At 33.9% G+C, this 21,635-nt stretch overlaps 1 protein-coding gene across 1 annotated transcript; it reads left to right on the top strand.

Moving 5' to 3' along the window:
• The first annotated feature begins 16,189 nt into the window (after positions 1-16,189).
• Positions 16,190-18,338, top strand: LOC139848313 (magnesium dechelatase SGRL, chloroplastic-like). The gene is made up of 5 exons (XM_071838047.1): positions 16,190-16,589; positions 17,396-17,572; positions 17,662-17,820; positions 17,903-18,049; positions 18,126-18,338. The coding sequence occupies exons 1-5, from the start codon at positions 16,431-16,433 to the stop codon at positions 18,246-18,248; spliced, it is 765 nt and encodes a 254-aa protein (XP_071694148.1). The 5' UTR covers positions 16,190-16,430; the 3' UTR covers positions 18,249-18,338.
• The last annotated feature ends 3,297 nt before the right edge of the window (positions 18,339-21,635 follow it).

Here is a 21,635-nt window from a genome sequence, read left to right as displayed (position 1 = left end):
TAATAATAGACCACAAGATTTCATATTTCAATACACATCCCATACATAGAGATAAAAGTCATTCATATGGTGAACACCTGGTAACCGACATTAACAAGATGCATATATAAGAATATCCCCATCATTCCGGGACACCCTTCGGATATGATATAAATTTTGAAGTACTAAAGCATCCGGTACTTTGGATGGGGTTTGTTAGGCCCAATAGATCTATCTTTAGGATTCGCGTCAATTAGGGTGTCTGTTCCCTAATTCTTAGATTACCAGACTTAATAAAAAGGGGCATATTCGATTTCGATAATTCAACCATAGAATGTAGTTTCACGTACTTGTGTCTATTTTGTAAATCATTTATAAAACCTGCATGTATTCTCATCCCAAAAATATTAGATTTTAAAAGTGGGACTATAACTCACTTTCACAGATTTTTACTTCGTCGGGAAGTAAGACTTGGCCACTGGTTGATTCACGAACCTATAACAATATATACATATATCAAAGTATGTTCAAAATATATTTACAACACTTTTAATATATTTTGATGTTTTAAGTTTATTAAGTCAGCTGTCCTCGTTAGTAACCTACAACTAGTTGTCCACAGTTAGATGTACAGAAATAAATCGATAAATATTATCTTGAATCAATCCACGACCCAGTGTATACGTATCTCAGTATTGATCACAACTCTAACTATATATATTTTGGAATCAACCTCAACCCTGTATAGCTAACTCCAACATTCACATATAGAGTGTCTATGGTTGTTCCGAAATATATATAGATGTGTCGACATGATAGGTCTAAACATTGTATACGTGTCTATGGTATCTCAAGATTACATAATATACAATACAAGTTGATTAAGTTATGGTTGGAATAGATTTGTTACCAATTTTCACGTAGCTAAAATGAGAAAAATTATCCAATCTTGTTTTACCCATAACTTCTTCATTTTAAATCCGTTTTGAGTGAATCAAATTGCTATGGTTTCATATTGAACTCTATTTTATGAATCTAAACAGAAAAAGTATAGGTTTATAGTCGGAAAAATAAGTTACAAGTCGTTTTTGTAAAGGTAGTCATTTCAGTCGAAAGAACGACGTCTAGATGACCATTTTAGAAAACATACTTCCACTTTGAGTTTAACCATAATTTTTGGATATAGTTTTATGTTCATAATAAAAATCATTTTCTCAGAATAACAACTTTTAAATCAAAGTTTATCATAGTTTTTAATTAACTAACCCAAAACAGCCCGCGGTGTTACTACTACGGCGTAAGTCCGGTTTTACGGTGTTTTTCGTGTTTTCAGGTTTTAAATCATTAAGTTAGCATATCATATAGATATAGAACATGTGTTTAGTTGATTTTAAAAGTCAAGTTAGAAGGATTAACTTTTGTTTGCGAACAAGTTTAGAATTAACTAAACTATGTTCTAGTGATTACAAGTTTAAACCTTCGAATAAGATAGCTGTATATGTATGAATCGAATGATGTTATGAACATCATTACTACCTTAAGTTCCTTGGATAAACCTACTGGAAAAGAGAAAAATGGATCTAGCTTCAACGGATCCTTGGATGGCTCGAAGTTCTTGAAGCAGAATCATGACACGAAAACAAGTTCAAGTAAGATCATCACTTGAAATAAGATTGTTATAGTTATAGAAATTGAACCAAAGTTTGAATATGATTATTACCTTGTATTAGAATGATAACCTACTATAAGAAACAAAGATTTCTTGAGGTTAGATGATCACCTTACAAGATTGGAAGTGAGCTAGCAAACTTGAAAGTATTCTTGATTTTATGAAACTAGAACTTTTGGAATTTATGAAGAACACTTAGAACTTGAAGATAGAACTTGAGAGAGATCAATTAGATGAATAAAATTGAAGAATGAAAGTGTTTGTAGGTGTTTTTGGTCGTTGGTGTATGGATTAGATATAAAGGATATGTAATTTTGTTTTCATGTAAATAAGTCATGAATGATTACTCATATTTTTGTAATTTTATGAGATATTTCATGCTAGTTGACAAATGATGGTTCTCACATGTGTTAGGTGACTCACATGGGCTGCTAAGAGCTGATCATTGGAGTGTATATACCAATAGTACATACATCTAAAAGCTGTGTATTGTACGAGTACGAATACGGGTGCATATGAGTAGAATTGTTGATGAAACTGAACGAGGATGTAATTGTAAGCATTTTTGTTAAGTAGAAGTATTTTGATAAGTGTATTGAAGTCTTTCAAAATTGTATAAATACATATTAAAACACTACATGTATATACATTTTAACTGAGTCGTTAAGTCATCGTTAGTCGTTACATGTAAGTGTTGTTTTGAAACCTTTAGGTTAACGATCTTGTTAAATGTTGTTAACCCAATGTTTATAATATCAAATGAGATTTTAAATTATTATATTATCATGATATTATCATGTATGAATATCTCTTAATATGATATATATACATTAAATGTCTTTACAACGATAATCGTTACATATATGTCTCGTTTAAAAATCATTAAGTTAGTAGTCTTGTTTTTACATATGTAGTTCATTGTTAATATACTTAATGATATGTTTACTTATCATAGTATCATGTTAACTATTAATATATCCATATATATGTCATCATATAGTTTTTACAAGTTTTAACGTTCGTGAATCACCGGTCAACTTGGGTGGTCAATTGTCTATATGAAACATATTTCAATTAATCAAGTCTTAACAAGTTTGATTGCTTAACATGTTGGAAACATTTAATCATGTAAATATCAATCTCAATTAATATATATAAACATGGAAAAGTTCGGGTCACTACAGTACCTACCCGTTAAATAAATTTCGTCCCGAAATTTTAAGCTGTTGAAGGTGTTGACGAATCTTCTGGAAATAGATGCGGGTATTTCTTCTTCATCTGATCTTCACGCTCCCCGATGAACTCGGGTCCTCTACGAGCATTCCATCGAACCTTAACAATTGGTATCTTGTTTTGCTTAAGTCTTTTAACCTCACGATCCATTATTTCGACGGGTTCTTCGATGAATTGAAGTTTTTTGTTGATTTGGATTTCATCTAATGGAATAGTGAGATCTTCTTTAGCAAAACATTTCTTCAAATTCGAGACGTGGAAAGTGTTATGTACAGTCACGAGTTGTTGAGGTAACTCAAGTCGATAAGCTACTGGTCCGACACGATCAATAATCTTGAATGGTCCAATATACCTTGGATTTAATTTCCCTTGTTTACCAAATCGAACAACGCCTTTCCAAGGTGCAACTTTAAGCATGACCATCTCTCCAATTTCAAATTCTATATCTTTTCTTTTAATGCCAGCGTAGCTCTTTTGTCGACTTTGGGCGGTTTTCAACCGTTGTTGAATTTGGATGATCTTCTCGGTAGTTTCTTGTATAATCTCTGGACCCGTAATCTGTCTATCCCCCACTTCACTCCAACAAATCGGAGACCTGCACTTTCTACCATAAAGTGCTTCAAACGGCGCCATCTCAATGCTTGAATGGTAGCTGTTGTTGTAGGAAAATTCTGCTAACGGTAGATGTCGATCCCAACTGTTTCCGAAATCAATAACACATGCTCGTAGCATGTCTTCAAGCGTTTGTATCGTCCTTTCGCTCTGCCCATCAGTTTGTGGATGATAGGCAGTACTCATGTCTAGACGAGTTCCTAATGCTTGCTGTAATGTCTGCCAGAATCTTGAAATAAATCTGCCATCCCTATCAGAGATAATAGAGATTGGTATTCCATGTCTGGAGACGACTTCCTTCAAATACAGTCGAGCTAACTTCTCCATCTTGTCATCTTCTCTTATCGGTAAGAAGTGTGCTGACTTGGTGAGACGATCAACTATTACCCAAATAGTATCATAACCACTTGCAGTCCTTGGCAATTTAGTGATGAAATCCATGGTAATGTTTTCCCATTTCCATTCCGGGATTTCGGGTTGTTGAAGTAGACCTGATGGTTTCTGATGCTCAGCTTTGACCTTAGAACACGTCAAACATTCTCCTACGTATTTAGCAACATCGGCTTTCATACCCGGCCACCAAAAATGCTTCTTGAGATCCTTGTACATCTTCCCCGTTCCAGGATGTATTGAGTATCTGGTTTTATGAGCTTCTCTAAGTACCATTTCTCTCATATCTCCAAATTTTGATACCCAAATCCTTTCAGCCCTATACCGGGTTCCGTCTTCCCGAATATTAAGATGCTTCTCCGATCCTTTGGGTATTTCATCCTTTAAATTTCCCTCTTTTAAAACTCCTTGTTGCGCCTCCTTTATTTGAGTAGTAAGGTTATTATGAATCATTATATTCATAGATTTTACTCGAATGGGTCCTCTATCCTTCCTGCTCAAGGCATCGGCTACCACATTTGCCTTCCCCGGGTGGTAACGAATCTCAAAGTCGTAATCATTCAACAATTCAATCCACCTACGCTGCCTCATATTCAGTTGTTTCTGATTAAATATATGCTGAAGACTTTTGTGGTCGGTATATATAATACTTTTGACCCCATATAAGTAGTGCCTCCAAGTCTTTAATGCAAAAACAACCGCTCCTAATTCCAAATCATGCGTCGTATAATTTTGTTCGTGAATCTTCAATTGTCTAGACGCATAAGCAATCATCTTCGTTCGTTGCATTAGTACACAACCGAGACCTTGCTTTGATGCGTCACAATAAATCACAAAATCATCATTCCCTTCAGGCAATGACAATATAGGTGCCGTAGTTAGCTTTTTCTTCAATAACTGAAACGCTTTCTCTTGTTCATCATTCCATTCAAATTTCTTCCCTTTATGCGTTAATGCAGTCAAGGGTTTTGCTATTCTGGAAAAGTCTTGGATGAACCTTCTGTAGTAACCAGCTAGTCCTAAAAACTGGCGTATGTGTTTCGGAGTTTTCGGGGTTTCCCACTTTTCAACAGTTTCTATCTTTGCCGGATCCACCTTAATACCTTCTTTGTTCACTATGTGACCGAGGAATTGAACTTCTTCCAACCAAAATGCACACTTTGAAAACTTAGCGTACAATTCTTCCTTCCTCAATACTTCTAACACCTTTCTCAAATGTTCACCGTGTTCTTGGTCATTCTTTGAGTAAATAAGTATGTCATCAATGAAAACAATGACAAACTTGTCAAGGTATGGTCCACACACTCGGTTCATAAGGTCCATGAACACAGCTGGTGCATTAGTTAAACCAAACGGCATGACCATAAACTCGTAATGATCGTAACGTGTTCTGAAAGCAGTCTTTGGAATATCATCTTCTTTCACCCGCATTTGATGATACCCGGAACGTAAGTCAATCTTTGAATAAACAGACGAGCCTTGTAGTTGATCAAATAAGTCGTCGATTCTCGGTAGTGGGTAACGGTTCTTGATGGTAAGTTTGTTCAACTCTCGGTAGTCGATACACAACCTGAATGTACCATCTTTCTTTTTGACAAACAAAACAGGAGCTCCCCACGGTGATGTGCTTGGTCGAATGAAACCACGCTCTAAAAGTTCTTGTAATTGGCTTTGCAGTTCTTTCATCTCACTGGGTGCAAGTCTATAAGGAGCACGAGCTATTGGTGCAGCTCCTGGTACAAGATCTATTTGAAATTTAACGGATCGATGTGGGGGTAATCCCGGTAATTCTTTCGGAAATACATCGGGAAATTCTTTTGCAATGGGAACATCATTGATGCTCTTTTCTTCAGTTTGTACTTTCTCGACGTGTGCTAGAACAGCATAGCAACCTTTTTTTATTAGTTTTTGTGCCTTCAAATTACTAATAAGATGTAGCTTCGTGTTGCCCTTTTCTCCGTACACCATTAAGGGTTTTCCTTTTTCTCCTATAATGCGAATTGCATTTTTATAACAAATGATCTCTGCTTTCACTTCTTTCAACCAGTCCATACCGATTATCACATCAAAACTCCTTAACTCTACTGGTATCAAATCAATCTTAAATGTTTCGCTAACCAGTTTAATTTCTCGATTCCGACATATATTATCTGCTGAAATTAATTTACCATTTGTTAATTCGAGTAAAAATTTACTATCCAAAGGCGTCAATGGACAACTTAATTTAGCACAAAAATCTCTACTCATATAGCTTCTATCCGCACCCGAATCAAATAAAACGTAAGCAGATTTATTGTTAATAAGAAACGTTCCCGTAACAAGCTCCGGGTCTTCCTGTGCCTCTGCCGCATTAATATTGAAAACTCTTCCGCGGCCTTGTCCATTCGTGTTCTCCTGGTTTGGGCAATTTCTAATAATGTGGCCCGGTTTTCCACATTTATAACAAACTACATTGGCATAACTTGCTCCGACACTACTTGCTCCGCCATTACTCGTTCCGACACCATTTGTTCCTTTCGTTCTATTAACCCCTGGTCCGTAGACCTCACACTTCGCCGCGCTATGACCATTTCTTTTACACTTGTTGCAAAATTTGGTGCAGAACCCCGAGTGATACTTTTCACACCTTTGGCATAGCTGCTTCTGATTGTTGTTGTTGTTGTTGCGGTTATTATTGTTGTTGGGATGATTGTTGTAGTTGCTATTGTTGTTGTTGTTGTTGTTGTTGTTGTTGTTGGGCCGTTTGTTGTAGTTGCGATTGATGTTGCGATTGTTGGGATAATTGTTGCGATTATTGTTGTAATTGCTGTTGTTGTTGTATTGGTGATTCTTATCACCGTTTTCCTCCCACTTTCTTTTGACTTGCTTCACATTGGCCTCTTCAGCAGTCTGTTCTTTAATTCTTTCTTCAATCTGGTTCACTAGTTTATGAGCCATTCTACATGCATGTTGTATGGAGGCGGGCTCGTGTGAACTTATATCTTCTTGGATTCTTTCCGGTAATCCTTTCACAAACGCGTCGATCTTCTCTTCCTCATCTTCGAATGCTCCCGGACACAATAGGCACAATTCTGTGAATCGTCTTTCGTACGTGGTAATATCAAATCCTTGGGTTCGTAACCCTCTAAGTTCTGTCTTGAGCTTATTGACCTCGGTTCTGGGACGGTACTTCTCGTTCATCAAGTGCTTGAATGCTGACCACGGTAGTGCGTACGCATCGTCTTGTCCCACTTGCTCTAGATAGGTATTCCACCATGTTAACGCAGAACCTGTGAAGGTATGCGTAGCGTACTTCACTTTGTCCTCTTCAGTACACTTACTTATGGCAAACACCGATTCGACCTTCTCGGTCCACCGTTTTAATCCGATCGGTCCTTCGGTTCCATCAAATTCCAAAGGTTTGCAGGCAGTGAATTCTTTGTAGGTGCATCCTACACGATTTTCTGTACTGCTAGATCCAAGGTTATTGTTGGTATGTAGCGCAGCCTGTACTGCGTCTATGTTTGAAGCTAGAAAAGTACAGAATTCCTCTTCATTCATATTCACGGTGTGTCGAGTAGTCGGTGCCATTTCCTTCAAAATAGTCAAATGGAACAAGTTAATCATACAGAATATTAAGAGTAGTTAATAGTATTTCGTAGCATAATATGAACTCATTTATAAAAGCTTTTTCTTCATATTAGCGTTTTATAAGTTTAAATTCGGGTAGTACCTACCTGCTAAGTTCATACTTAGTAGCTAACATACAATTCAACTACTACAATTCTATATGAAAAACTGATTATAATAATATTTCGTGTTCAAACTTTTACACAATATTTTACAAACTTACAATACCGCTTATTTTACATATAGCATGAAATATAGCACACAATAAATTTGATACAAGATGGTTGTGAAGATAATTCTAGCTAGTATACAAGTCGTTCAGCAAAGGCAATAAAGACACGTAATTCATACGTCCAGAAACAAGTCATGCATTCTGGTTTTACTAGGATTACTTCGCATCCTTGGTCTTGTGGAACATAACCGTTATGGCCGTTGATAAGACAGCGTGTTGTAACGTCGTCAAAGGGACGAGGGTTACGTAATGTCCAACAGTCCCGTAACAATCTAAAAACCTCATTTCTTACCCCAATTACCGACTCCGTCACTTGTGGGAACGTTTTGTTTAATAGTTGTAGCCCGATGTTCTTGTTCTCACTTTGGTGAGAAGCGAACATTACTAATCCGTAAGCATAACATGCTTCTTTATGTTGCATGTTAGCCGCTTTTTCTAAATCACGAAGTCCAATATTCGGATATATTGAGTCAAAATAATTTCTTAACCCATTGCGTAAAATAGCATTTGGGTTCCCTGCAATATATGCGTCAAAGTAAACACATCGTAACTTATGGATTTCCCAATGTGATATCCCCCATCTTTCGAACGAAAGCCTTTTATAAACCAAGGCATTCTTAGAACGTTCTTTGAATGTCTTACAAACTGATCTCGCCTTAAATAGTTGTGCCGAAGAATTCTGACCGACTCTAGACAAGATTTCATCAATCATGTCTCCGGGTAGGTCTCTTAAAATATTGGGTTGTCTATCCATTTTGTGTTTTTATACTGTAAAATAGACAAGAGTTAGATTCATAAAAAAAAATACTTATTAATACAAGCAATTTTTACATATATCATAAAGCATAAGCACACTATATTACATATATTACACCACACGAATACAACTATCTTATTCCGACTCGCTTGTTTCTTCTTCTTCAGTTTTGGTTCGTTTTGCCAAGTTTCTAGGGATATATGATGTTCCCCTAATACGAGCCGTCGTTTTCCACATTGGTTTAGAAAAACCTGGTAGTTTAGAGGTTCCCGGGTCATTGTTACAACTTAAGGACTTCGGGGGTTGATGATAAATATAAAGTTCATCGGGGTTGGAATTAGATTTCTCTATTTTTATGCCCTTTCCCTTATTATTTTCTTTTGCCTTTTTAAATTTAGTTGGGGTAATTTCTATAACATCATCGGAATTCTCGTCGAAATCCGATTCATCAAAGAATTGGTAATCCTCCCAATATTTTGCTTCCTTGGCGGAAACACCATTGACCATAATTAACCTTGGTCGGTTGGTTGAGGATTTTCTTTTACTTAACTGTTTTATTATTTCCCCCACCGGTTCTATTTCTTCATCCGGTTCCGATTCTTCTTCCGGTTCCGATTCTTCTTCCGGTTCCGACTCTTCTTCCGGTTCCTCTTCGGGAACTTGTGAATCAGTCCACGAATCATTCCAATTTACATTTGACTCTTCATTATTATTAGGTGAGTCAATGGGACTTGTTCTAGAGGTAGACATCTATCACATAATATCAAACGCGTTAAGAGATTAATATATCACATAATATTCACATGTTAAAAATATATAGTTTCCAACAAAATTTGTTAAGCAATCATTTTTCAAGTAAACACGGTCGAAGTCCAGACTCACTAATGCATCCTAACAAACTCGATAAGACACACTAATACAAAATTCTGGTTCTCTAAGACCAACGCTCGGATACCAACTGAAATGTTCCGTTCTTATTGATTAAAAACGTTCCATATTAATTGATTTCGTTGCGAGGTTTTGACCTCTATATGAGACGTTTTTCAAAGACTGCATTCATTTTAAAACAAACCATAACCTTTATTTCATCAATAAAGGTTTAAAAAGCTTTACGTAGATTATCAAATAATGATAATCTAAAATATCCTGTTTACACACGACCATTACATAATGGTTTACAATACAAATATGTTACAACAAAATAAGTTTCTTGAATGCAGTTTTTACACAATATCATACAAGCATGGACTCCAAATCTCGTCCTTATTTAAGTATGCGACAGCGGAAGCTCTTAATAATCACCTGAGAATAAACATACTTAAAACGTCAACAAAAATGTTGGTGAGTTATAGGTTTAACCTATATATCAAATCATAATAATAGACCACAAGATTTCATATTTCAATACACATCCCATACATAGAGATAAAAGTCATTTATATGGTGAACACCTGGTAACCGACATTAACAAGATGCATATATAAGAATATCCCCATCATTCCGGGACACCCTTCGGATATGATATAAATTTTGAAGTACTAAAGAATCCGGTACTTTGGATGGGGTTTGTTAGGCCCAATAGATCTATCTTTAGGATTCGCGTCAATTAGGGTGTCTGTTCCCTAATTCTTAGATTACCAGACTTAATAAAAAGGGGCATATTCGATTTCGATAATTCAACTATAGAATGTAGTTTCACGTACTTGTGTCTATTTTGTAAATCATTTATAAAACCTGCATGTATTCTCATCCCAAAAATATTAGATTTTAAAAGTGGGACTATAACTCACTTTCACAGATTTTTACTTCGTCGGGAAGTAAGACTTGGCCACTGGTTGATTCACGAACCTATAACAATATATACATATATATCAAAGTATGTTCAAAATATATTTACAACACTTTTAATATATTTTGATGTTTTAAGTTTATTAAGTCAGCTGTCCTCGTTAGTAACCTACAACTAGTTGTCCACAGTTAGATGTACAGAAATAAATCGATAAATATTATCTTGAATCAATCCACGACCCAGTGTATACGTATCTCAGTATTGATCACAACTCTAACTATATATATTTTGGAATCAACCTCAACCCTGTATAGCTAACTCCAACATTCACATATAGAGTGTCTATGGTTGTTCCGAAATATATATAGATGTGTCGACATGATAGGTCGAAACATTGTATACGTGTCTATGGTATCTCAAGATTACATAATATACAATACAAGTTGATTAAGTTATGGTTGGAATAGATTTGTTACCAATTTTCACGTAGCTAAAATGAGAAAAATTATCCAATCTTGTTTTACCCATAACTTCTTCATTTTAAATCCGTTTTGAGTGAATCAAATTGCTATGGTTTCATATTGAACTCTATTTTATGAATCTAAACAGAAAAAGTATAGGTTTATAGTCGGAAAAATAAGTTACAAGTCGTTTTTGTAAAGGTAGTCATTTCAGTCGAAAGAACGACGTCTAGATGACCATTTTAGAAAACATACTTCCACTTTGAGTTTAACCATAATTTTTGGATATAGTTTCATGTTCATAATAAAAATCATTTTCTCAGAATAACAACTTTTAAATCAAAGTTTATCATAGTTTTTAATTAACTAACCCAAAACAGCCCGCGGTGTTACTACGACGGCGTAAGTCCGGTTTTACGGTGTTTTTCGTGTTTCCAGGTTTTAAATCATTAAGTTAGCATATCATATAGATATAGAACATGTGTTTAGTTGATTTAAAAGTCAAGTTAGAAGGATTAACTTTTGTTTGCGAACAAGTTTAGAATTAACTAAACTATGTTCTAGTGATTACAAGTTTAAACCTTCGAATAAGATAGCTGTATATGTATGAATCGAATGATGTTATGAACATCATTACTACCTTAAGTTCCTTGGATAAACCTACTGGAAAAGAGAAATATGGATCTAGCTTCAACGGATCCTTGGATGGCTCGAAGTTCTTGAAGCAGAATCATGACACGAAAACAAGTTCAAGTAAGATCATCACTTGAAATAAGATTGTTATAGTTATAGAAATTGAACCAAAGTTTGAATATGATTATTACCTTGTATTAGAATGATAACCTACTGTAATAAACAAAGATTTCTTGAGGTTGGATGATCACCTTACAAGATTGGAAGTGAGCTAGCAAACTTGAAAGTATTCTTGATTTTATGAAACTAGAACTTTTGGAATTTATGAAGAACACTTAGAACTTGAAGATAGAACTTGAGAGAGATCAATTAGATGAATAAAATTGAAGAATGAAAGTGTTTGTAGGTGTTTTTGGTCGTTGGTGTATGGATTAGATATAAAGGATATGTAATTTTGTTTTCATGTAAATAAGTCATGAATGATTACTCATATTTTTGTAATTTTATGAGATATTTCATGCTAGTTGACAAATGATGGTTCCCACATGTGTTAGGTGACTCACATGGGCTGCTAAGAGCTGATCATTGGAGTGTATATACCAATAGTACATACATCTAAAAGCTGTGTATTGTACGAGTACGAATACGGGTGCATACGAGTAGAATTGTTGATGAAACTGAACGAGGATGTAATTGTAAGCATTTTTGTTAAGTAGAAGTATTTTGATAAGTGTATTGAAGTCTTTCAAAAGTGTATAAATACATATTAAAACACTACATGTATATACATTTTAACTGAGTCGTTAAGTCATCGTTAGTCGTTACATGTAAGTGTTGTTTTGAAACCTTTAGGTTAACGATCTTGTTAAATGCTGTTAACCCAATGTTTATAATATCAAATGAGATTTTAAATTATTATATTATCATGATATTATCATGTATGAATATCTCTTAATATGATATATATACATTAAATGTCTTTACAACGATAATCGTTACATATATGTCTCGTTTAAAAATCATTAAGTTAGTAGTCTTGTTTTTACATATGTAGTTCATTGTTAATATACTTAATGATATGTTTAATTATCATAGTATCATGTTAACTATTAATATATCCATATATAAGTCATCATATAGTTTTTACAAGTTTTAACGTTCGTGAATCACCGGTCAACTTGGGTGGTCAATTGTCTATATGAAACATATTTCAATTAATCAAGTCTTAACAAGTTTGATTGCTTAACATGTTGGAAACATTTAATCATGTAAATATCAATCTCAATTAATATATATAAACATGGAAAAGTTCGGGTCACTACAATTAGGTCACCTGAACCAAATCGGGTGTCAACCGTAAGAACGGTGGTTGCATAGCATGGTCGAAGACAGGACCTTGTGCCAGACCGAAAAATCATAAGGGTGAGCTTTACTATTGCTCCTACCAAGGATAGTAATTACATCCGACACGTTATAGACCATAATTAAAAGCATGTCAGGGGACATTGACTTAACAGTTGCTTGTTCAACGCTTTCCTTTACAACCGGACAGTAGTTTACCGAAAGGTAATATACGGAGCAAGTATACTGGACGTGTTGCTTTCCCAATACAAGGTTAGCAAGTGGGTGACACAAAACCGCAAGTTTTGAGCTAAAATTTTCAAATCTGAAACCCACCAAACCCACAAAAATAATTTACAAACACCGGTGAAGGGTTATTCCGGAAAACTTATCTAGGGTAAAAACTAGATTTAATTTTCAAAAGATCAAATGTTTTCATAAAGATCCAATTTCCTTAAAGGATCTAAAATTTTTATAGTCACGTGGGACTGTAAACCACATCGTTACTACCATTGTTTATACCGCTATATAGAAATCACTGATGTACAAAGTGTGAAGAATAAAGAAGTGATTCTAGTATTTCAAGACTATATTGCTTGAGGACAAGCAACGCTCAAGTGTGAAAATATTTGATAATTCTAAAAACGAACATATATTTCATAGCATTATCCCTCAAGAAAGACAAGCTTTTAGTTGCAATTGTTCTATTTACAAGTAATATTCGTTTAAATAATAAAAGGTGAAGACAAAAGACAGACTCGACGAATTGAAGACGCAAAAAACCAAAAAGCTCAAAAGTACAAAGTACAATCAAAGAGGTTCCAATTATTGATAAGAAACGTCTCGAAATTACAAGAGTACAAGAAGCGAAATGCAAAGTACAAGATATCAAATTATACGCAAGGACGTTCAAAAATCCGGAACCGGGACCAGAGTCAACTCTCAACGCTCGACGCAACGGACTAAAAATTACAAGTTAACTATGCACATAAATATAATATAATATTTAAATAATTCTTATAATTATTTATATATTATATAATATATTAATAAACCGTCGGTAGAAGAAAACAACCACATGTGAGCCTCCCCAGCTGGCCATGCGATCGCATGGCCTTGAAGGGCAAAGCTCATGCGATCGCATGAGCTTTGCCCTTTTTCAGCTCACAGGCCTATAAATTTCGAGCTTTGGTGCACCATTTAACACATCTTTTTCCTTCTTCATCCATCCATCAATCTCTCTATCTAAACGTATTATATATATATTTATATTATAATTTTAATTTTAATTTTAATTTCCAATAATAAGGGTATGTTAGCGAATGTTGTAAGGGTGTAAGTCGAAATTCTGTCCGTGTAACGCTACGCTATTTTTAATCATTGTAAGTTATGTTCAACCTTTTTAATTTAATATCTCGTAGCTAAATTATTATTATGCTTATTTAAGCTGAAGTAATCATGATGTTGGGCTAAATACTAAAATTGGGTAATTGGGCTTTGTACCATAATTGGGGTTTGGACAAAAGAACGACACTTGTGGAAATTAGACTATAGGCTATTAATGGGCTTTATATTTGTTTAACTAAATGATAGTTTGTTAATTTTAATATAAAGATTTACAATTGGACATACCTATAAATAACCATATACACTCGATCGGACACGATGGGCGGGATATTTATATGTACGAATAATCGTTCATTTAACCGGACACGGGAATGGATTAATAGTCTATGGAATTATTAAAACAGGGGTGAAATTATGTACAAGGACACTTTTTAATTATCGCAATTTTATTTTATCGCACTTTTATTTATCGCAATTTCATTATCGTTATTTACTTTAAGCTTTAAATTAAGTCTTTTATTTATTTAATATTTTACATTAGGTTTTAACTGCGACTAAAGTTTTTAAAATCGACAAACCGGTCATTAAACGGTAAAAACCCCCTTTTATAATAATAATATTACTTATATATATTTGTATTTTTATAAATTAAAACTAATATAGCGTTAAGCTTTGTTTAAAAGATTTCCCTGTGGAACGAACCGGACTTACTAAAAACTACACTACTGTACGATTAGGTACACTGCCTATAAGTGTTGTAGCAAGGTTTAGGTATATCCATTCTATAAATAAATAAATATCTTGTGTAAAATTGTATCATATTTAATAGTATTTCGTTATAAAAATAAAGCTATTTCATATACACCTCGCATAACATCATAATTTTATATTTATAAGTAATCTTTGCCATAAATAACACTATAACCAAAATTATATATAGAAAGTCATTATTAAAAAGAGAATAATTATATCTTGTAATTAATTCAATTAGAGATTTAAAAGTGAAATATAGTATGGTTAAATATAGCCCAAAGAAATATGTTTAGCAATCTCCCAAAAAACATTATTGAAGACTGTACCTCTGATATGTTAAAAGTTTATTGTGTATCATGTAAGTACATATATTTGATAATATAGTTATAATATAGTTCTTCATTTGAAAATTTGGTTGAATTTAGTATATATATATATATATATATATATATATATATATATATATATATATATATATATATATATATATATATATATATATATTTGATAAATGTCAGTTGTCTTTATATTCAAGATAAATTTGATTAAATTTATTTAAAAATAACTGATTAAGAGTAATAAATAGGGACAAATAATGAAGTTTAATACTGACTAATATTTAGTGTTTCTATATTTGATTTTCAAAAAAGGTAGGATAAATTGTGGAGTTTAACGATATAATAATATATTGAGTGTTTTTATATACATTTGATTTTCAAAAAAATTAGGATAAATTGTGGAGTTTAACAATATTTAGTAGTTTTTTATTTTCCGACAATTATTTTGAAACATAAATAAATAATAAAGTGGACAATTAGTTTTAACGAATTAGTGATAATTATAATTTTTCTAAATAAATAGTCACAAAGTAGATTAGAAATCAACATTCAGATGAAACATCTAAATTTGAAGAGAGCCATAAGCTATTGTTACGAATGAAACCGTTACGCATCATTTTCCACGAAAGTAATATCGTAAGGAACATTTGTAACAAATAAACTTTGATTTTTTTTACGTTCGATGCCAATCATAGTGTCTATTTAAAAATCCGTGACTCAATATATCTTTCTATTTAGTTATTTTGTGTCACTAGTAATCTAAGCTTCTGGCTTCGCCACTGTCTGTCATTACTTTCGTTGATATTTGATCCGATTAACAATCTGTGATTATTGCGATCTAAAAATTACTAGAAATTAGTTTTTTCTTGTGGTGATTAAATTGTGTTCCACATTTATAAAAAAAAATTCCTAAAAAAAAAAAAGAAACAAAAAAAGTGAAAGAAACCATAAAAACCACTAAACCGAAGTTTGGCCACGTCATCACATTATCCATCAAACATAAAATTCTTCTACCTAAATGAGTGGCACTTCTTGGCTTCCATGGATTTTCATTAGCCCCGCAACAACAAAACCACCACTTCACAAACATTAGTCTAAAAACAACTGGGTTTCTAACAAATACAAATTTTGAACTTCATAATTCCCATATACCGCAAACTCCGTGGCCTCTGTTTTCTCCAAAAATTTGAAATAATTATATCAAGAAAGTGTGTGGTGATGAGTTCGGTAAGAAAAAAATCAAAACTTTAGTAAAAAAAAGGGGTTGAAAAAAGAGATGATAATGCAATGTTGTCTATGGCAATCAGAAATATTTCATTAACATCTCATCATACAAATAATCTTTATACCAATTTCAGTTGCAGTTTGAATCCATCAAAAAGACATTCACCAAATTCAGTTTTGCTTCCTGACACTGGTCCTTCTTACAATCCCCTTGTCTTCCAGGTAAAAGGGTGTTTATATTTTCTCTTATAATTTATCTATTCTTTAATATTGATTTTATAAATTGCATAATGTGCTAAATTGTTTGATACAAGTGTTTGTTTACACTAACTTGAGTTTTGTGATAATGGTTACCAGTAGCTTTATTTAATTGATAAAATTACGAAATGTACATAGAATTGGCTTGTGCCAAAAGAAAAGAACTGCAAATAGAAATACATAGTTAATAATCATGTAAAGTTGTTAATGGGCTCAGGCACGTAGCTCAGGCACGTAGCTCAGTTGTTAGGGGTCTCTTTGATGGATTTTTAAAAAGATTTAGTTTTGTTATTGTTATACTTCATTTTTAATTACATTAAGTACTTCTCGTCACCGAGCCTTTGGATGAGTAGTATCTAGGAGGAAAACTTTTTTGAATATTTGTTGGGTCCCGGGTTCGAATCCTAGGGAAGACTGGACTTTGTGGAATTCCCTGCAGGGGTCCTGGGTCCGAATCTCACCAGGGGTTTTACCTACCCGGTTGCCTATGGGGACAGATGGGTATCCTCTCGAGCGTGCGTAGCGTGGTAAATGATCGCGAAGGTGGTTAATTCCCCTCTGGATGATGCAGAAACAGCCGTTAAAAAAAAAAAAAAAATACTTCTCGTCAGTTGCATTAGAAAAGAGGAACCTAAATGAGGTGATTTCTTGAGAAGGTTTTTGTACTGTTAAAAATAAATAAGCACACGTTCTGGTTGATCTACAACGTTCACTTTTCTTAATCATATTATAAGGCTAACTTAGTTTCGTTGGAATTTTTGAATGAATAGGTGGCGAAACTTTTAGGACCCCCTGCCACTTTTAATGCATCAAAACTTGAAATTATTTTCAAGGGAGAAGAACAAGATCAATACACAAGAATAGTCCCAAGGACCTACAGACTTTCCCATTGTGACTTCACTGCTGACCTCACATTAATCATTTCAAACATTATCGATCAAGACCAGGTATGTAATGTTTTTGTTTACTTTTTACTTATAAGTCGTAACCCGTTGAGGTTGTAAATTGAATATTCATATTTGTGGTTTGGTTACAGTTGAAGGGATGGTATAATAAGGACGACGTAGTAGCTCAATGGGCTGAAGTAAAGGGTCATATATTTCTTGATGTTCATTGCTATGTTAGTGGACCGAATTCATTGTTAGATCTTCTGGCAGAGTTTAGATACTACATTTTCTCTAAGGAGTTGCCATTGGTAAACTGAGTTGATTAATGATACTGCAAACATTTTAAGTTATCTAAGAACTAAATTTATAAGATTTTGGCTGATAATGTAGGTGCTTGAAGCAGTGTTGTATGGGGATCGTTTGTTATTTAGTCAACATAAAGAGCTAATGGATGCATTTGTACGCGTCTTTTTCCATTCTAGTTCAAAAAAGTACAACCGAGTAGAGTGTTGGGGCCCTCTTAAGGATGCTGCTAAGGTACGGTAACTACAAAAACTTACCTTCAGTCAAATTCCCGAAAAAAGTTCATGATATTGTGAACTTGTATGTTCAGGGACGAGCAGGGGATCAGATACAAAGTCTGTTGGCGGGAAATATGGAACAATCTGCGCCTTCGAAGGAATTGGGAATACCAAAAAATGTATTCCAACTTCTTTTTACTACATTCCTTTTGTAATTATAAATAACTACACAAAGGGGGCAATGACATAAATGTAAAAAGAAAGTCAACCATCGAGGTGCTGATGCATTTGAGGTTGAGATTGAATTCCTTTTTACTGTCTAACTGATTCATTTTTTGTACCTATTACTACAGTTTATAAATCGAAAAACTGAAATCAAGATTCTTGATTGTCTTTGTTAACAAGTTTTTCTTGCATTTGTTATGTGAACTTCACTTTTTTTTTTTTTTTTTAAACTAAGGTCTTTGAGTTACAAGTTAAAAAGAATCAGGTCACCTGCATAAAATTGGGTCAACTTGTCGTTTTCTTGTTCTTATCGTTTGAAAGGAACTGGCTGAAATACGTCAAGCTCAAGTAGTTCAACGTGCTTACCTCTAAAAAACCATAAATTTTAAAAATATATGAGGTTCTATAGTTAAATTTAGTGAAGTCGTATACATTGAAGACTACATTGTATAAAAAATTTTCACACCCCACACCAATACACACAAACTCGCCACTGCCTCTACTAATAATCTCATTTTGCAACCAATGACAAATCGACATAAATATAATGAGTAGATTTTGGTACATGAAAACGTCATCTTTTGCTAGCATCAGATTTGGAATCATTCCATTTGCTCATTTCAAACCTACGTACCGAACACGATATTAACGATCAAGAGAGTAAACAACGACAATTTAACTCAATTCGAAGGCCTCGATACAGTTATAAAAATAAAAGGAAAAGAAGTTCAATAAAAACTGTAGGAAGCAAAGATAAAACAATATGGAGAAGTTGGCCGTCTCAACAATTCAAAAGGCGCAGGGCAAAAATCAAAATGGACTCTCATACACGTTACATTATTCAATACATAAAAAATGATATACTTAAATTTATCTATTTATCTTACAATGTATTTAACTATCTAAAGCTACAATATTTCAACTTTAGTTGACAATTTTTCATTTAATTTAATTGACTATTTTTAGAAAGTTATATAAGACCATAATTAACGGTACCGTGTTGCTACCTTGGTACCACTAACACCTGACCAACACACCGCTAACAAGGCGTGTTGGTGGGTTTCTTCGCAGGCGTGCTGGGTGCCGGCACGAGACATCATCTAGGCGTGTGGAGTTAATCGTCGACGTGGAAGCATGATATAGCAGCAACTCAAGCAACGGATATATATTTTTGCAATGTATATTTATTTTTCCAACGGATATATATATATATATATATATATATATATATATATATATATATATATATATATATATATATATATATATATATATATATATATATATTGTGATGACCCGAAAATTTTTGACTTATTTAAGCCAATTCTCTATACGATTTATTATTTTAACACGCTAAACAAAGTCTGTTAGATTGAGTCTCAAAATTTTAGAACTGTTTCATATATACAATTACCTTTGATTACTCTCGACGATTCATGAACAATTATATGTAAGTATATATATATGTACAAGTAAAAACGACTTTCCTACAGTAAAACCCTATTTGCTACAGTAAAAATTACTTTGCTACAGTAAAACACAATTTGCTACAGTAAAACACTATTTGCTACAGTGAAACCGTATTTTGCTACAGTGCTACAGTGAAAACGAGTTTGCTACAGTGATTTGCTACGGTGAAACACTATTTGCTACAGTAAACACTATTTGCTACAGTAAAACGCTATTTGCTACAGTAAAACACTATTTACTACAGTAAACACTATTTGCTACAGTGAACGCTATTTGATGTCGACGAACTAGCAAACAAAAACAGAAAATGCGGTCATGCGATCGCATGGCAAAAACACTGAAAACTCATGCGATCGCATGAGCTACAGTAAATCGAAAAGTACTATAAAAGGTCAGTTTTGCTCGACGATATTTTTCATAAATATATCTGTAATAAGTTTTAATTTATAATTATAATTATAATTTAAGTTTAATAATAATAAAGTATATTCGAGGGTGTTTTAATTCGGGTTTCAAACCGCTTTAAGCTAAGGAAATATTGGGTATTGTTCGGGGTATTGTTCTTGAATCCAAGGCCAACCATACAGTCGTCTACCATCATTACGTCTACGCAATTTGCCAACAATATTGAGTCTCAATATTGAACTGTCAGTTTATAGTTCCCCCTTTTTAAATACTTTAAATATTTTTGGGCTGAGAATACATGCAATTTATTTTAAACGCAATAAGACACAAGTACATACAAAATTCTACACTGAGTTAAACCGGAAATCCCTTAGCTTTGGTAATTAGTAGCTGCCAGTACATAGGATATGGACTGGTGGGCGCGAATAATTGTATATGGATCCATAGGGCTTGACATCCCCGTCCGAGCTAGAGCACTAGCCTTTTAACGGACGTATGTTATTTGAGTTTAAGACACGTTGGTTTGCGTGTATTAAAACGAATGGGGTAATTATCACTATAGCGTTAAGTTTAGTTACCAGGGTGCTCTGTTACGTAGAATCTATTGATAAACTTTTGATGAAATCTTGTGGTCTATCTTTATATATGTTTATGACTCGAGCAATTAAACCTATAACTCACCAACATTCGTGTTGACTTTTTAGCATGTTTTATTCTCAGGTCCTTAGAATGCTTCCGCTGTGATGTGCTTGTTGCCTGCATGGAGTCTCTCATGCTTTGTACAAAGTTTATTGCATTCAAAATAAAACTGCGTTGTGTAATAAATAATTGGACTGTGATGTCAACCTGTAAATTAAAGACTTATGTATTTCGGGGTTTTGCTTATACCTAAGCACTCGCCCACATGTTTATAACTTTCTATGTTTAGAAAGTCACTTATTTTAATGAATGCAATATTTTATCAAAACGTATCATATAGAGGTCAAAACCTCACTGTGGAATCAATGATTAACGTGCCGCGTCAATAGCGATTTTGACGGGTCGTTACAGTTGGTATCCGAGCTTGAGGTCATAGGGAACCAGAAATTACATTATTGTGTTTAACTGGTAATTGTTAGGATGCATTAGTGAGTCTGGACTATGACCATATCTGTTTTTCCTGATTTCTGCTTATTATTTGGTCAAAAACATTATATGTGATATATTTATATGCTAACGTAATTGTTGTTTCAATTATGTGATAGATGACTTCTTCTAATCCTATCATTTTGTACGACTCGGAATCGGACACTGAATCTATTCTATCCACAACTGAAAAGGGCGTTCCAATACCTATTAAAGAAGAAATTGTGTTAGCCGGGGAATCTCAACTCCCGGTAAACCCAGAGGAGGTTCCAGCTCCACCCAGCTTTAGTTTTCCGGAGCCACAGTATCGTTGGCATGGACCCATGATCCCTGGAGTAAAAGAGGATCGTCCATTTCTAAACAAATATGGACATTGG

This window comes from Rutidosis leptorrhynchoides, chromosome 5 (genome assembly GCF_046630445.1).
Source record: "Rutidosis leptorrhynchoides isolate AG116_Rl617_1_P2 chromosome 5, CSIRO_AGI_Rlap_v1, whole genome shotgun sequence".
Classification (NCBI taxonomy): Eukaryota; Viridiplantae; Streptophyta; class Magnoliopsida; order Asterales; family Asteraceae; genus Rutidosis; species Rutidosis leptorrhynchoides.
Note: the sequence above shows the minus strand (reverse complement) of the source record. Positions and strands in the feature narration are given on the sequence as shown.

Coding starts and splice junctions, on each gene's coding strand:
- LOC139848313 (XM_071838047.1), top strand. CDS start 16,431: ATGTTGTCTATGGCAATCAGAAATATTTCATTAACATCTCATCATACA. Junction 17,573..17,661: donor ACATTATCGATCAAGACCAG/GTATGTAATGTT, acceptor GTTTGGTTACAG/TTGAAGGGATGGTATAATAA. Junction 17,821..17,902: donor TCTCTAAGGAGTTGCCATTG/GTAAACTGAGTT, acceptor CTGATAATGTAG/GTGCTTGAAGCAGTGTTGTA.